This window comes from Sus scrofa, chromosome 6 (assembly GCF_054392235.1).
Source record: "Sus scrofa isolate SSC_HxYL_T2T_F1_AM1 chromosome 6, Sscrofa_HxYL_maternal_Yorkshire_Landrace_v2.0, whole genome shotgun sequence".
In the NCBI taxonomy this organism is placed as follows: Eukaryota; Metazoa; Chordata; class Mammalia; order Artiodactyla; family Suidae; genus Sus; species Sus scrofa.
In genome coordinates, this window is record NC_139388.1 from 59054661 (window position 1) to 59069545 (window position 14885).

Genomic DNA, 14885 nt, shown 5'->3' on the forward strand with positions numbered 1-14885 from the left:
GAGGACAAGCAGCCCCTCAACGGGTCACTCAGTGGTCACATCATCGGAGGGTAACGCCTGCACGTTTGACACTCAGCTGGCAGTTTAAACATGCTTTTCCTGCCCTGCTCGGCAGAGTATGAAGGGCTTTTTCTCCTAGATCCCAGGCCAGGCATTGAACCTGTGCCAGAGCAGCGGCCTGAGCTGCCTCAGTGACAACACCAGATGCTTTTTTTTTTTTTTGGTCTTTTCTCGGGCAGCACCCACAGCACATGGAGATTCCCAGGGGTCTAATCGGATCTGCTGCCACCAGCCTAAGCCACAGCCACAGCCACACCAGATCTGATCCGTGTCCACGAGCCACACCACAGCTCGTAGCAACACGGGATCCTCAACACAGTGAGTGAGACCAGGGATCAAACCTGCAACCTCGTGGTTCCCAGTCGGATTTGTTTCCACTGTGCCACGACGGGAACTGCCCTTTGGTTTTTAGGGCAACACTTGGAACATATGGAGGTTCCCAGGCTAGGGGTCAAATCGAGCTGTAGCTAATGGCCTATAGCACAGCCACAACAATGTCAGATCCGAGCCGCATCTGCGACCTACACCACAGCTCATGGCAACACCGTATCCTTAACCCACTGAACAACGCCATGGATCGAACCCAAGTCCTGGGGGATACTAATGGGGTTTGCTCCCACTGAGCCACAAAGGGAACGCTGACAACACCAGATCCTTCACCGGCTGCGCCATGAGAGAGCTCCTCTCCATGCCTCTAACTGGCCCTCCTGCCACCAGCCAGCCAGGGAGCCGGCTGGGCAGTTCCCATTACAGAGAGGGGCCAACGCGGGCCCACGAAGGCAGTGGGCTTGGCCACTCCCAGAGTCCCTTGCAGAGCTGGGCTGCAATCCTAGGGCTCCAGACCCTGCCACCTGGGAGATCCCTGCTTGTACGTAGGAAGTCCCTACACGCGCCACATGCAGACAAGGGAGTAGTGGGCAGGCGGGTGGCAGCCTCCGATCAGCAAGTCAGGTGACACCGAACAGCGAGAATGCGGCTCGGGGGTCCATCATAACCAGAGTAACAACAGAAGCATCTACACAGCGCCTGCTGGCTTCCTGTGTGCTGTATCATTCACTCTCCCACCATAGCCCTGCGAGGTCGCTATCATTACACTTGCCTTTGCAGGAAACTGCGGCTCAAGGGCATGACCTCTCTTGCCGGCAGAGGCAGGGGACCAGCCCACTCGGTCTAGCTGTGGGTTCCCACCTCCCAAAGCCTGGCTGGGGACTCCAGGCACCCCATGCTCGGTTTACCACCAGCAACGCCTGGATCCTGCCACTTCCTGCGCGGGTTTCCGGCCTCCGGCGTCTCTAGCCCAACCTCTTATTGCGGGCACAGCTGAACGGCACTTAATAAAAGACCACTGATTCCACCTGACAGTTACCAGCCAACAGGGTCAGTCCATCCCTGGGGGGCGTTTTATGGGCGGGCCGAAACCAGTGGCTCAACCCTGGACATCTGGCAATGTCTGGAAACAGTTTTTTTCCTTCCCTTTTTAGGGCTGCATCTGCGACCGATATCATGGCTCACGGCAATGCCGAATCCTTAAAACCCACTGAGCAAGGCCAGGGATCGAACCCGTTTCCTCATGGATACTAGTCGGGTTCTCAACCTACTGAGCCATGACAGGAACTCCTGGAGACACTTCTGATCGGAAGAGGAGAAGGGTGCTCCTGGCATCTAGTGGGTAAATGTCGGGGATGCGGCTAAACAACCCTATGGTGCCCAGGCGGCCGCCGCGATGAAGGCCAGTGGTGCCGAGGCTGAGAAACCCGGGCCTGGTGTGTAAGAGGGTAAATGGCATGCTTAAAAACGAGCTCTAGGAAGTGCCTCTGCGGTGCAGCAGGTTAAGGATCTGGCATTGCCACAGCTGTGGCACAGGTCACAACTGTGGTGCAGGTTCAGTCTCTGGCATGGGAACTTCTTCATGTTGTGTGTGTGGTAAAAACAAAAAAAGAAGAGCTCTAGGGTCCCTTGGGAGGCCCCTCAAAAAGAGAGGTGACCATTCTCCCAGAGGAGCTGAAACGGAGGACCAGGGGGAGGCCCAGGGCTGCCGATGGGAGAGGCACGCCGGGTGATGCTAAGGCTGCAGGTGGAGAGAACCAGTGGCAGGTCTCCCTGAAGGTTCGACTAAATAAAGGGTCCTGAGATGTGGGGACTGTCCTGGATGAGTCAGGGGGCCCTGGTGTAATCGCAAGGGCTTATAAAGAGAGGCAGGGGGACATCTGGCCACAGAAGAGGAGAGGTGATGTGATGACGAAAGCAGCCCGGGGTCATGTGGGTTGAGGATGGAGACGGGGGCCCTGAGCCAAGGAAAGCAGGCGGCCTCCAGGAGCTGAACAGCAAAGAGAAAGATTCTCCTGTGGAGCCGCCGGAAGGACCAGCTCTGCTGGCACCTTAGCGTCAGCCCCATGAGACTAACGTCCGACTTGTGACCTCCACAACTCACAGAGAACGAACGTGTACTGTCTTTCTTTCTTAGGGCCGCACCCACGGCACATGGAAGTTCCCAGGCCTGGAACTGAATCGAAGCTGCAGCTACGACACACACCAGAGCTGTGGCAATGCCAGATGCTTAACCCTCTGTGCCGGGCCGGGGACGGAACCTGCATCCTCAAGCTCCCCTTCTCTCCTTGTTCCTTCTCCCCTTCCTTCTCCTTCCCCGCCTCCCTCCCTCGCTTGTGGAAACAGATTCATGGACACAGAGAACAGACTTGTGGGTGCCAAGGCGGGGAGGGGGTTGGGGGAGAGGTGGAGTGGGGGCAGGTAGCAGATGTGAGCCGTCAGAGAGAGAGAATGGATAAACAGCAAGGTCCCCCCGCAGAGACAGGGCACTAGATTCAATATCCTACGGCAAACCACAACGGACAGGAATTTTCTTTTGTTTTTTGTTTTGTCTTTTTGCCTTTTCTAGGGCCGCTCCCTTGGCATATGGAGGTTCCCAGGCTAGGGGTCGAATCGGAGCTGTAGGCACCGGCCTACACCAGAGCCACAGCAACGCGGGATCCGAGCCACGTCTGCGACCTACACCACAGCTCACAGCAACGCGGGATCCTTAACCCACTGAGCATGGCCAGGGATCGAACCCGCAACCTCATGGTTCCTGGTTGAATTCGTTAACCACTGAGCCACGATGGGAATTCTATTTTTTTTTTTTTCTGTCTTGAACAAGAATATTAAAAGAAGATATGCACGTGCATAACTGAAACACCTTGCTGCATAGCAGAAATTAACCCAACCTTGCAAATCAATGCTACTTCATTCAAAAATTAAAATAAGCGAAAAAACACATGAAAAAACCAAAATCAGAAAGGGGGGGGGTCCCTCCCGCTGCCCTGGTTCTAAGACAGCCTGGCCCAGCCCAGCGCCACCCTGCTATGGACAGAGCGTACCTTCATAGAGGATGCCCTGGCTGCTCCTGGTCTGCAGGCACCGCAGCTGCCAGTTCTGCCCATTCTTGTCTGTCAGCACCGTCCCCACGGGCAACGCCTTGAGCGAGGTGGTCACCTGGCTCCGCTTCAGGGAATGAGGGCTCTGCCTGGTCGCCTGAGGGCTCTGCCTGGTCGCCTGGGGGCCCTCCCTGGTCGTCTGAGGGCTGCCATGGGGGGTTGGGGGTTTGCTCCAGGAACCTGCAGCAGGGTGGTCAGAATAAAGAAAAGGCGGCATCCAGGAGATGGAACTTGGACGGGTACCCGGGGACCGCTCATCATGCTGTTCAACCACTCATCTGTTCATTCAGCAAATGCTCCCCGGGACCGTTCATGGAGGCAGGTCCTGTTGTCACAGCTGGGGACCCAGACACAAGTCGGACCTGGACCCTTCCCTTTCATTTGGTGGGGAAATCTGATGTGGACACAGCCGGTCAGAACGGAGTCTGAGACAGGGAGGCACGGAGGGATATGAGAAATAGACTGACTGTGCCTGCAGAAGACAGGGGAGGCTTTGTGAAGGAGGGGACATTTGAGCTGGGTCTTGGTGGATGTGTAGAAGTTTGCCAGGGAGGAAAAAGAAGACATTCCCGACATTCAATCCAAAACATCCTAAAAGAGGACCTGGCCTTGTGCTGAGTATGAAGAGGGACTGGACAAATGTTAGACTGAGGTCCTGTCCTCGAGGGGCTCCTTAACGAGCAAGAGAATTGGGATGAGGAAATAGGGAAAAAACACCACCGGCTCCATTGCTCGCACCCACTGTCTGCCACCCCAGGCACAGAACGGCAAGAGGTAGTGGGGCTCGGAGGATAACAAGGGACAAAGAGGGGACCTCGAGGGCTGGGACTTCAGATCCAAGACCCCAATGGGAAAGAGACGGGCACATGATCCTCACACCTGCCCTGCTCACTGGCTGGCATGGGGCATACACAGCTAAGTCTATCTCGTCCTAGTCCACGAGGGACTCTCGGTCCAGGAGGTGAGACAGAAAGGGACACGGAGCCTAGAGGAGATAGGTGCTCAAACAAGGGCAGCACTGGCCCTGCAGGCACCCAAAGAGGACAAAGAGAGGCTCTGGAGGGAGAAGAGGTGGCCTTAACTTCAGCCATGGTGCTCAGGAAAGGCTTCCCTGAGACCTGACCCTGCGTGTTGGGAAGACAGGAGGTCAGTCTCTGGGCTGAGGGAACAGACAGCCAAGACCAGAAACTGCACACCCTGAAAAGTATTTCCAAAGTACTTCTGGGAGTCCCTTGTGGTGCAACGAGTTGAGCATCTGGCACTGTCACTGCAGCAGCCTGGATCGCTGCTGTGGCACGGATTCAATCCCTGGCCCAGGAACTTCTGCATGCTGTGGGTGTGGCCAAAAATAAAAAAGTGAATTTTTTTTCTTTTCTTTTTCAGGGCCGCACCTGCCGGATACACAAGTTCCCAGGCTAGGGGTCCAATCGGAGCTGCAGCAGCCAGCCTACACCACAGCCACAGCAATGCCAGATCAGAGCCGCATCTGCGACCTACACCACAGCTCACAGCAACGCTGGATCCTTGACCCGCTGAGCGAGGCCAGAGATCAAACCCGCAACCTCGTGGTGCCTGGTCAGATTCGTTTCTGCTGTCCCACGATGGGAACTCCCAAAAGTGAATTTTCTGTGTGCAGGGCTATGGTGAGAGCCAAAGGAGGAACTGGACCGTGCAGAGTCTCAGAGGTCAGGCTGAAGAGCCTGGACAGTGGGGTGACGGGGCTAGTAGGACAGTAGGGAGCTCTGGTCAGGGAGGGGTGCAGTCAGCTCTGGCCATGTAGAGATGGAGAGGTGGCAGAGGATGCTGGGAGGAGGGACCAGGCAGGGGTAGGTGATGCCTGAGCAGGGGAATGGTGTCTCCACACTGTCAGATGACCCTCCTTCCCCCAGTCTAGAGTCAGGCCAGACTGTGCATAACTCTCACCTCGGGGTTTCCCACAGGTACTCAAGGTATCTTCAGATCCAGAACTGTCACCATCCAAGGGGAGGGAGGATGTGGGAGAGGGACCACAGCTGGACCATTTCACTTTCTTGGAAGAGATTTCAGAACTGCTGCTCCTCTTTCTCCTTGAGCCTAGAGAAAGGAAGAGAAATGGAGTTATGGGAGTTCTCATTTGTGGATCGGAGGGTAACAAACCCGACTAGCATCCATGAGAATGTAGGTTCAATCCCTGGCCTCACTCAGTGGGTTGAGGATCTGGTGCTGCCGTGAGCTGTGGTGCAGGTCGCAGATGCAGTGCAGATCCTGTGTTGCTGTGGCTGTGGTATAGGCTGGAGGCTACAGCTCCAATTTGACCCCTAGCCTGGGAACCTCCATATGCCGTGGGTGTGGCCCTAGAAAGACCAACAAAAAAAAAAGACAAAATGGAGTTATGCAAAAAGAGAATGCAAAAACGTCCTTTCCAGGAAAGGTTCAACCCAAAGCCCTGAGGTCATATTCAACCACTCTCTACCCTTTGAGCCTCACAGCCAAGTTGCGCTTCTTCTATCACCTAAATATCTAGGCAAACTATTTGTTAGTCTTTCCTTCATGTGTCTTAGCCTTTCTTTTATATCCTCTAGCACTTTGTGTGCTCTCCTCCAGGTGATTTCTTCGTATCTATCTTCCAGTTCACTATTCTCCCTTTAGCTATGTCTAGTCTGCAGTTTAAACCATCTGAGTTTCTGATTGTCATGACACGTTTTTTTTTAATCATCGTATATTTATTTGCTTGCTTTTAAAATCTGGCTCATCAATTCTAACTTTTTTCCTTCAATATATTTAAATTCATCTCTATGTACATATTCCCAAGTGTTAATTCCAAAATCTCCTGTCATTATAGGTCTGATCCTACAGTTTGTTGTTTCTCTTGACAGTGGCCTGTTTCTTGGTGTCTTTGTTAATTGGCTGGGAGCTCATGTGCTTGTTGGAATTCTTAGGTCTTTTTAGGGCCGTACCCATGGCACACATGGAAGTTCCTAGGCTAGGGGTCGAATCAGAGCTGCAGCTGCTGGCCTATGCCACAGCGATAGCAACACAGAATCTGAGCTGCACCTGTGACCTACACTGCAGCTCGCTGTAACTCCAGGTCCTTAAAACACTGAATGGGGCCAGGGATTGAACCTGAATCCTCATGGATACTAGTTAATTTGTTACCACTGAGCCACAACGGGAACTCCTTCTTAGATCTGTCTTTAAGGGATGCCCCCCATGAAGAGATCTCTCTCTTGGGCAGGGGCACCAGCACCTCATCACTTTACGCTAACTTTTATGTTTGGGTTTTTTTTTAGGGCCACACAGATCAGTATGAATCCTAGCCCCAAACTGGTGAGGATGTGAATTCATGGTTAGGAATTCTCACATAAGCTATTCTTCCTTTTTTCACCCACAATCGAGGTTGAGACAGACAAATGTCTCTACCCATTTTCTCTGTGCAGCAATTTTTGTTTGTTTTAGTTTATCCACTGAAGAAGTCCAGCTTGTATTTAATTAATTTACTTTTTTTGGCTGTGCCACACAGAAGCTTCTGGGCTAGATATCAAACCTGTGCCACAACAGCAACCCCAGCTGCAGCTGTGACAATGCCAGATTCTTACCTCGCTGAGCCACCAGGGAACTCCAGATTTTATTTTATTTTTTTGTCTTTTGTCTTTCTAGGGCTGCACCTGCGGCACATGGAGGTTCCCAGACTAGGGGTCTAATCGGAGCTGTAGCTGCCGGTCTATGCCACAGCCACGGCAACTCAGCATCTGAGCCGCATTGGTGACCTACACCACAGCTCACAGCAACATTTGGTCCCTAACCCACTGAGTGAGGCCTGGGATGGAACCCGAAACTTCATGGTTCCTAGTCAGATTCATTATCCACTGAGCCACAATGGGAACTCTGGAACTTCAGATTTTAGAGAAGGTTTCCAATCTCACCTCCTGCACTGCTCAGGCCCTAAGCTTTGTCTCCTATACCCCGTTAAAACCGAGGTTCAAGGCCACCAATGACCAGCACACAGTCCAGGACGAACACCACATATAGCGTTTGCTCAGTCTGGTGGGTCTGTGTTTTCTTATTGTTTCTCACATCCATGGAATTGCCTTACCTTCCTACACTCAGCCCTATGATTTTAAAAACGATATTCTTTATGTTTTATCCAGCATTTGTGGTGTGCTGAACCACAGGGGCTTCCCCCCCAACATCTAGTCTTCCACATTACTAAAAACAGACGTCTTCTTTCAGCAAAGTAGCAGGACATGAGATTAACATTCAGAAATCGGCTGCATTTCGGTATACTGACAATGAAATATTAGAAAAGGAAAACAGGAATTCCTGTTGTGGCGCAGAGGAAATGAATCTGACTAGGAACCATGAGGTCGTGGGTTCGATCCCTGGCTTCGCTCAGTGGGTTAAGGATCCAGCATTGCTGTGAGCTGTGGTGTCAGCTGCAGGCGAGGCTTGCGTGGCTGTGGCTGTGGTGTAGGCTGGCAGCTGTAGCTCCAATGTGACCCCTAGCCTGGGAACCTCTACATGCCGTGGGTATGGCCCTAAAAAAAAGCGGGGGGGGGGGGGAACCGAAGTCTTCTTATAGTTGAGAGTACCACAGCCAGCATGTTTGGCCCCTGATTCCTAGAATGGCCTAACTGGTTTCCATGCCTCCATGTTTCCATTACTAAGGTCCTCACCACAGTCTACAAGGCCCCACCTGTCTGGCCCCAGGACAGCTGTCCTTTATTTCTCCAACGTGTATGGCTCCTCCCGCCTCTCGGCCTTCCTCCAAACTACACGCTGATGCCTGGAATTCCCGTTCTGAGCCCCTCACCTTGCTCCCACTTTTATCTAATTCTGAGCATCCTTAGGTCTTGGCTCAAATGTTAGCCTCCTAGGAAGGCCTTCCCTGGTCCTCCCAGAAACACACCTCCCTTATGTGTGTGCTGTGGTCTTGACTAATCATTCCTTATTCAATGTCTGTTTGGCTCACCAGCCTCCAAATCTGAGGGACCAGAAACCAGGCTCATCTCACCTGCTACTACATCCCTGGGGATAAATACAGCACCTAAGTACACAAAAGGCAGTCTCCATTGCCTGATGACTAGGTGAATGAATACTGAAGGCCCTGGACTGGCATCAGGGAAAGCTGGGGTTAAGCACTCAGGCTCTGAGGGGTTCCCATTGTGGCTCAGTGGTTGTGAATCCAACCAGTACCCATGAGGATGCGGGCTGGATCCCTGGCCTTGCTCAGTGGGTTAAGGAGCCGGGGTGGCTGTGAGCTGTCGGTGTAGGCAGCAGCGGCAGCTCTGATTGGACCCCTAGCCTGGGTACTTTCATATGCTGCAGGTGTAGCCCTAGAAAGAAAGAGAGAGAAAAAAGAAAAAACTCAGGTTCTGAAATCACACTAAGGCAAACACTGTAAGCACTACCTGGAATGCAGATGCGATGCTGGCGATGGAGAAGCCATCTTGAGGCAACAAACATGGGAACAAAAACCACATACTAACTGTGGGAATGGCCCAAGAAATGGCAAAAAGACAAAAAAAAAAAACAAAAAAAAACAAAAAACAAACAAACCCTATATATTAAGGATGAGGAGAAAGACAGGAGGAAATTGGGTCCTTTGTGGCATCATGGGGATACCATCCCTACAGTAGACTGTTCCCTCCAGACTTTCTGTTGATAAAAATAAACTCATTCATTTGTTTAAACTCTTGAAGTAGTATTTTCTCTTTCCTGCAGCCAAACACAATCCCAATGATAAAATCAGTATTTCCGGACTTCCTACCATGTAAGCCAATTACCTTCTGTGGCTTTCAGACAAGTAAATCCACTAGGATTCAGCAGTGTAAAACCCATGCTCACGCTTGCCACTGGTGAGGACCTACTGCTGCCATTTCATTCATTCGGTCAACGGATCAGTGAGGTTTCTCAGCACCCAATTCGGTTCTGGGTGCTGTGGCAACAGCAGGTTACAAACCACAATCGACACAGCTTACGATGAATTTATGATAAATCCCTATCCTTAGGGAGCTTAAAGAGAAGCGGCAACATACACGAGTAAAACACCGTGCTTAATACAGTTAATACAAATACCAAAAGGTAGGACAAAGGAGGGACAGGGGACAGGGAGTGTCACACAGAGGACGTAGTTTAATTAGAGGTGGCAGGGAAGCCTCTCTGGGCAGGCAGCAACTGAATAAAGACCCGACGGAAGTGAGCGAGGGGGTCATGCCCCTGACGAGGCAGGAACCACCCAGCCCGAGTGCACCTCTTGGCTCCGGGTTAGGAGATGAGCTCTGACAGGAAACAGGGACCTGATCACATCAGGCCTCACTTGGGGGGGTGGTGAGCAGGTGCATGACAGGGTCTGACTGTTTTTTTTTGGCCATGTCCTTGGCTTGCAGACGTTCCCAGGCCAGGGATCTAACCCGAGCCATAGCAGTGACCCAAGCTGCTGCAGTGACAATGCCAGATCCTTAACGTGCTATGCCACAGGAGAACTCCTAAAGGATCTGACTTTGTTTTATCGGGGTCTGAAGGGCTGCTACTTGAAGAGAACCCTAGGGGAGAGAGAAAACGTGGGGAGACCAGGGCACGATGGCTTCTACCACAATATTGCTGAGAGGTGAAGGTGGGATGGATCAGGGTGGTGGCAGGAAGTGGTTTGATTTGGCACTGATTGTTTTTTTTGGCCACGTCGGTGGTGTGCGAGGTTCCTGGGCGAGAGGTCAAACCCAGGCCACCACGGTGACCCGAGCTATAGCACTGACAACTGCTGCATTCTTATCCACTAGGCCACCAGGAAACACCTTGGCATTGACTTTTTAATTTTTTTGTCTTTTCTGGGGCCCCATCTGCGGCATATGGAGGTTCCCAGGCTAGGGGTCTAATTGGAGCTGTAGACGCTAGCCTACGCCAGAACCAAAGCAACACAGGATCCAAGCTGTGTCTGCAACCTACACCCCAGCTCATGGCAATGCCGGATCCTTAACCCACTGAGCGAGGCCAGGGACCGAACCTGCAACCTCACGGTTCCTATTCGGATTCCTTAACCACTGAGACACGACGGGAACTCCGGCATTGATTTTTAAAGGGAGAGCTGACAAGATCTGCTGGAGGGTGAAGATGCGGGGTGGGAGAGAAGAGGCCTTGAGGATGACTGCACGGTCTGGTCTGAGAAACCAGACAGTGAGCTGCTGTTTAGCACGACAGAGAGGTCCCCGGAAGGGGCAGGTGGTGGGAGGGCCGGGAGTAGTCATCACCAGGAGGTCGGTCCTGGGCACGGGGAGACACACACAAGACATCCATCCAACAGACATCAAGCAGGCGGTCTGACACGTAGGAACGGAGACCTCAGGGGAGGAGTGGTGTAGGTCACAGATGCAGCTTGGATCCCTTGTTGCTGTGGCTGTGGTGTAGACTGGCGGCTATAGCTCCGATTCGACCTCTAGCCTGGGGACCTCCAGATGCCACGGGTGCGGCCCTGGAAAAGACAAAAAGACAAAAGAAAAAAGTAAGAAGAAATGTATGAGATGTCACCGCTGGGGCCATGTGTCCGGGAAGATGCCAAGAAACAGTACAGAGTGAGCCTGAGCGCTGAGCTTCTCAATGTATACACAAGGTCAAGCAGGCCGCCAGGGTGTCTGTCCCCCTGACCCCCACCCCAACACACACACATCACCCCTCCTTTGGGGAGACACTCAAAGCCGCGGGTTTTACCTCGGAAGGATGACAGGAACGGTCTGACAAAGGTCTGGGGGTCCGCATGCTCCAGCGTAGGCAAAGGTTTGCCGCAGTAGGGGCAGAATTTGAATGCCGCCTCAATGCCTTTGCCACAGTCTGGACAGAAGATCATGCTGGAAAAAAGAAGCAGGGGAGGGGGGAGGGAAAGGGAAGCTGAGAGCAAATCTCAACCCGCTGCCGATGAGTCATCATCTGAGCTTCCTGTGGTGACAAGACTGCAAAAGGAAAAACAGTTCTCATTCTGGAATGTGCACACTCGCAGAAAGGGGCCGCTTCCGAGTTGCCACCTGCTGTGGCCAGCCTCGAGCCACCGGTCTCTCCCTAAAGGCCCAGGGCAGGTCGAGGCCGAGCAAACATGGAGGGAAACTGCAGACCTCACACAAGATGCAGGAATGCTGTGAGGCGGACAGAACGTCCGCAGGAGAACTGCTCCCATGACGGAAGCATCGAGGGTCTGAGACTGGAAATGTGATGCTCGCTTCTTCTTTTTTTTTAATCTTTTTAGGGCCACATCCGCAGCATATGGAGTTCCCAGGCTAGGGGTCAAATTGGAGCTGTACCTGCCGGCCTACACCACAGCCATAGCAACACCAGATTGAGCCATGTCTGCCACCTACACCACAGCTCGTGGCAATGCTGGATCCTTAACCCACTGAGCAAGGCCAGGAATCGAACCTGTGTCCTCATGGGTATCGGTCAGGTTCTTTCCATTGAGCCATGATGGGAACTCCGAAATGGAATACATTTCTATCAGCTGCTAAGAACAGGGCCTGGTCCATAGGAAGCCTTTTCTTTTTTTCTTCTTCCCTTTTGGGCTGTGCCCACAGTATATGGAAGTTCCCGGGCCAGGGACTGAACCTGCCCCACAGCAGTGACAACGTTGGGTCCTTAACCGCTCAACCACCAGAGAACTCCAGAAAGTCTTTTCTGTTGGTGGTTGTTATTTCTCTATGATACCCTGTATTCCACCTATCATCTTCCATTTGTTAATATTTCTATTCATCTTCTCTCTCTTTCCAAAATCCTAAATTCTGAGCTTCTTAGGGCTCTCTATTTCCTCTTGGTGCTGACTAGTGGAATTCCACTGCTTGCCCTTGAAACACAAAGGCTGTCCAAATTTCTTTGTGAAAGAAATCTCAACCAGAGGAGAAAAAGCTTCCTCTTCCCCTTGGCCTGCAGAAGAGCAGAAACCACACTGAGGCATAAAACTGCACCTCTGTCATGCTACACAAGTTGGGTAAGACATCTAATTACACAACTATGCCAAGTATCTTTTAGTCTCTAAGAGGTTGAGATTCTGATTGGTCGTGTAACTTAACAATTTTTTCTCCTGCTAATAACACTTAAATGCCCACCTCCAGTTTTTCAAAGGGCCGCACTTGTGGCATATGTGAGTTCCCAGGTTAGGGGTCACGTCAGAGTTAAAGGTGCCAGCCTACACCACAGCCACAGCAACACCAGATCCGAGTTGAGTCTGCAACCTATACCATAGCTCACAGCAATACCGAATCCTTAACCCACTGCTGGAGGCCAGGGATTAAACCTGTGTCCTCATGGATACTAGTCAAATTCATTTCCACTGAGCCATGACGGGAAATCCTGGTGAACATTTTTAAGCTAGAAGAGTCACCACTGCCACAATAATCCTGAAGCCCATGTTGATGCTGGAGCCACGAGATCAAAATTGTCTAGAGGATAGCTACCCTGGAGAGTTGTTCCAAACTTTGTATTAATCCTTGTGTTTGGGTTAAGCTACTGAGATTTGGGGGTCCTTGTTACTGGAGCATGGTCTACATTTAAAAGACTTTGCTAGGTACTTGGGTAAATAAAATCTGAAAATTTGTGGCTTTTTTGTTTGCTTGTTTTGGCCACATCTGCAGTCTATGGAAGCTCCTGGGCTAGGGATCAAATCTGAGCTGCAACCTACGCCCCAGCTGTAGCAATGCCAGATTCTTAACCCATTGTGTCATAGTGGGAACTTCTGTGGTGGTTTTTGGTTTTTTGTTTTAAATCTCTTTAGGGTTCACCCACGGCATATGGAGGGTTCCAGGTTAGGGGCTGAATTGGAGCTGTAGCCCCTGGCCTACACCACAGCTCAGGGCAATGCCAGATCCTTAACCCACTGAGCGAGGCCAGGGATCAAACCTGCATCCTCATGAATGCTAGTCAGATTTGTTTCTGCTGAGCCATGACAGGAACTCCCAGTGGTGGTATTAAGTGTCTTTGCTTTCAGTGGAATTTCCCCAGCTACCGAGTGCCGCTGGATAAAGATGGCCTCCAGGGATGAGCAAGTGCCTGGACCACTGCCATGTCCATGATAACCTTCCTCTTGGGAGTGAAGTCTGAGAGAAGCAACATACAGGAGATGGAGGAGGAGCAGGCTATTGGAGGGGAACTGGCTTTAAGGGGCATGTGCCTGAGGGGATGGTACCTTTATGGGTCACAGATGGCCCTCAGATTCACTGGGCTGAAAACTCCATCTAAACAGTGTCCTGTAAGTGAAAAAAGGTACAGAGGCTGACTCAGGGTCACTGCACATGTAGATAAAAGATACTAGTTAACATTCACTGAGCTTTGGCTATGTAGCCAGTCTGTGCTAAGGTCATTCATTCATTCAATAAGTACTCACTGGACTCCTAAGATGTGCCAACTTGCTGCGGATACAGTAGCAAAGGAAACAAGGCTCCTGACCTGACATAGCTCACATTCCAGTGGGGGAAGACAAGTTTACTAAACAAATAAGTAAGTGTTTAATAAGTCAGATGGAAAAAAAAAAGTAAATCGGATGGAGATAAACTCTCAAAAAATATAGATAGAAGAAAGAAGGGAATCTCAGAGTCTTGAAGTCAGCAGACCAAGGTCATGCTGTTAGTTCAGGACTTAAAACCAAGGCTCCAACATTCAGGTCAACCTTTAGCATTTATTCATCCATTTACTTTATTTATTCTGCAAATATTTACTGAACATCTGCTATGTGTTAAGTACTTTGTCTCTCCTGGAAACTTCTGAGACCAAAAACAGAAGAGGAGCTTAAGGTAAGACTCCACCTTCCGTCAGGAGAGCTAATACGTCTCGACCCCGCCCCCTACAGAACCCAGGGATGACGTAGTACTAAGGCGGGGCGTCTGACAAACTCTCCACTAGCCACGCCCACCACCAAGAACCCAACTAAGCTTGAGACAGCAGAAACCAGCCGGTGATCCCGACGCCCAGAAGTCTCTTTCACCCCGAACCCCGACCCCCAGCTCCTGCGGGCTCGGCCTCCCAGAAAGGGTCGTGCTGACGACCGAATTGTGGCTAGGGTGTCTGGAGACCTGCCCCTGGTTCGCCTCGCTTTCCCCTCACCTCTGGATTTGGTGAGCCTGGGAGCGGGGGCGGGGGGGGGGCAGATATTTGCAGCCTGACCCTCGAATCTTCCAGGGGAACCAGGACCGACCTTCTCAGTTGCCCCGGAGAAACTTCCGCCCAGGCAGAAGGTGCTGCGCGCGCATCCTCTCGCCAGAGGGAGGACTGCGCCCGCGCAGTCCAACCTGGCCTCCGGACTGCCCGCGGGCTATGACTACCTGGTTACTTCATTTCCCAGGCACCTTCGCGGCAGGTCAGCCCTCTGACTCAAAAGTGGGGGAGGGATTATTCCCTCATCGCCCAACCCCGTCTCACCTTCCGTGGAATGCGTCGTGATTCTACAAC

General features: G+C 51.8%; 1 protein-coding gene across 45 annotated transcripts in view; it reads right to left on the reverse strand.

Annotated features, from left to right (window-relative positions):
- The window catches only part of VRK3 (VRK serine/threonine kinase 3), a 79967-nt gene that overhangs the window by 21560 nt on the left and 43522 nt on the right, over positions 1-14885 (reverse strand). For 16 of the 45 annotated variants that reach the window (XR_014806567.1, XM_084961681.1, XM_084961683.1 and 13 more), the window contains 3 exons: positions 11172-11308; positions 5415-5564; positions 3435-3671 (listed from right to left, as the gene is read on the reverse strand). Coding sequence is in view for 38 of the 45 variants with exons in the window: in XM_084961681.1 (XP_084817807.1) it covers positions 3435-3671; positions 5415-5564; positions 11172-11307 (523 nt within the window). In the remaining 7 variants the exon portion in view is untranslated. Of the gene's footprint in view, positions 1-3434; positions 3672-5414; positions 5565-11171; positions 11309-13626; positions 13688-13824; positions 13921-14540; positions 14662-14885 lie in introns of those variants that run through there. The other 29 variants (XM_084961678.1, XM_084961682.1, XM_084961674.1 and 26 more) reach the window with 10 other exon arrangements.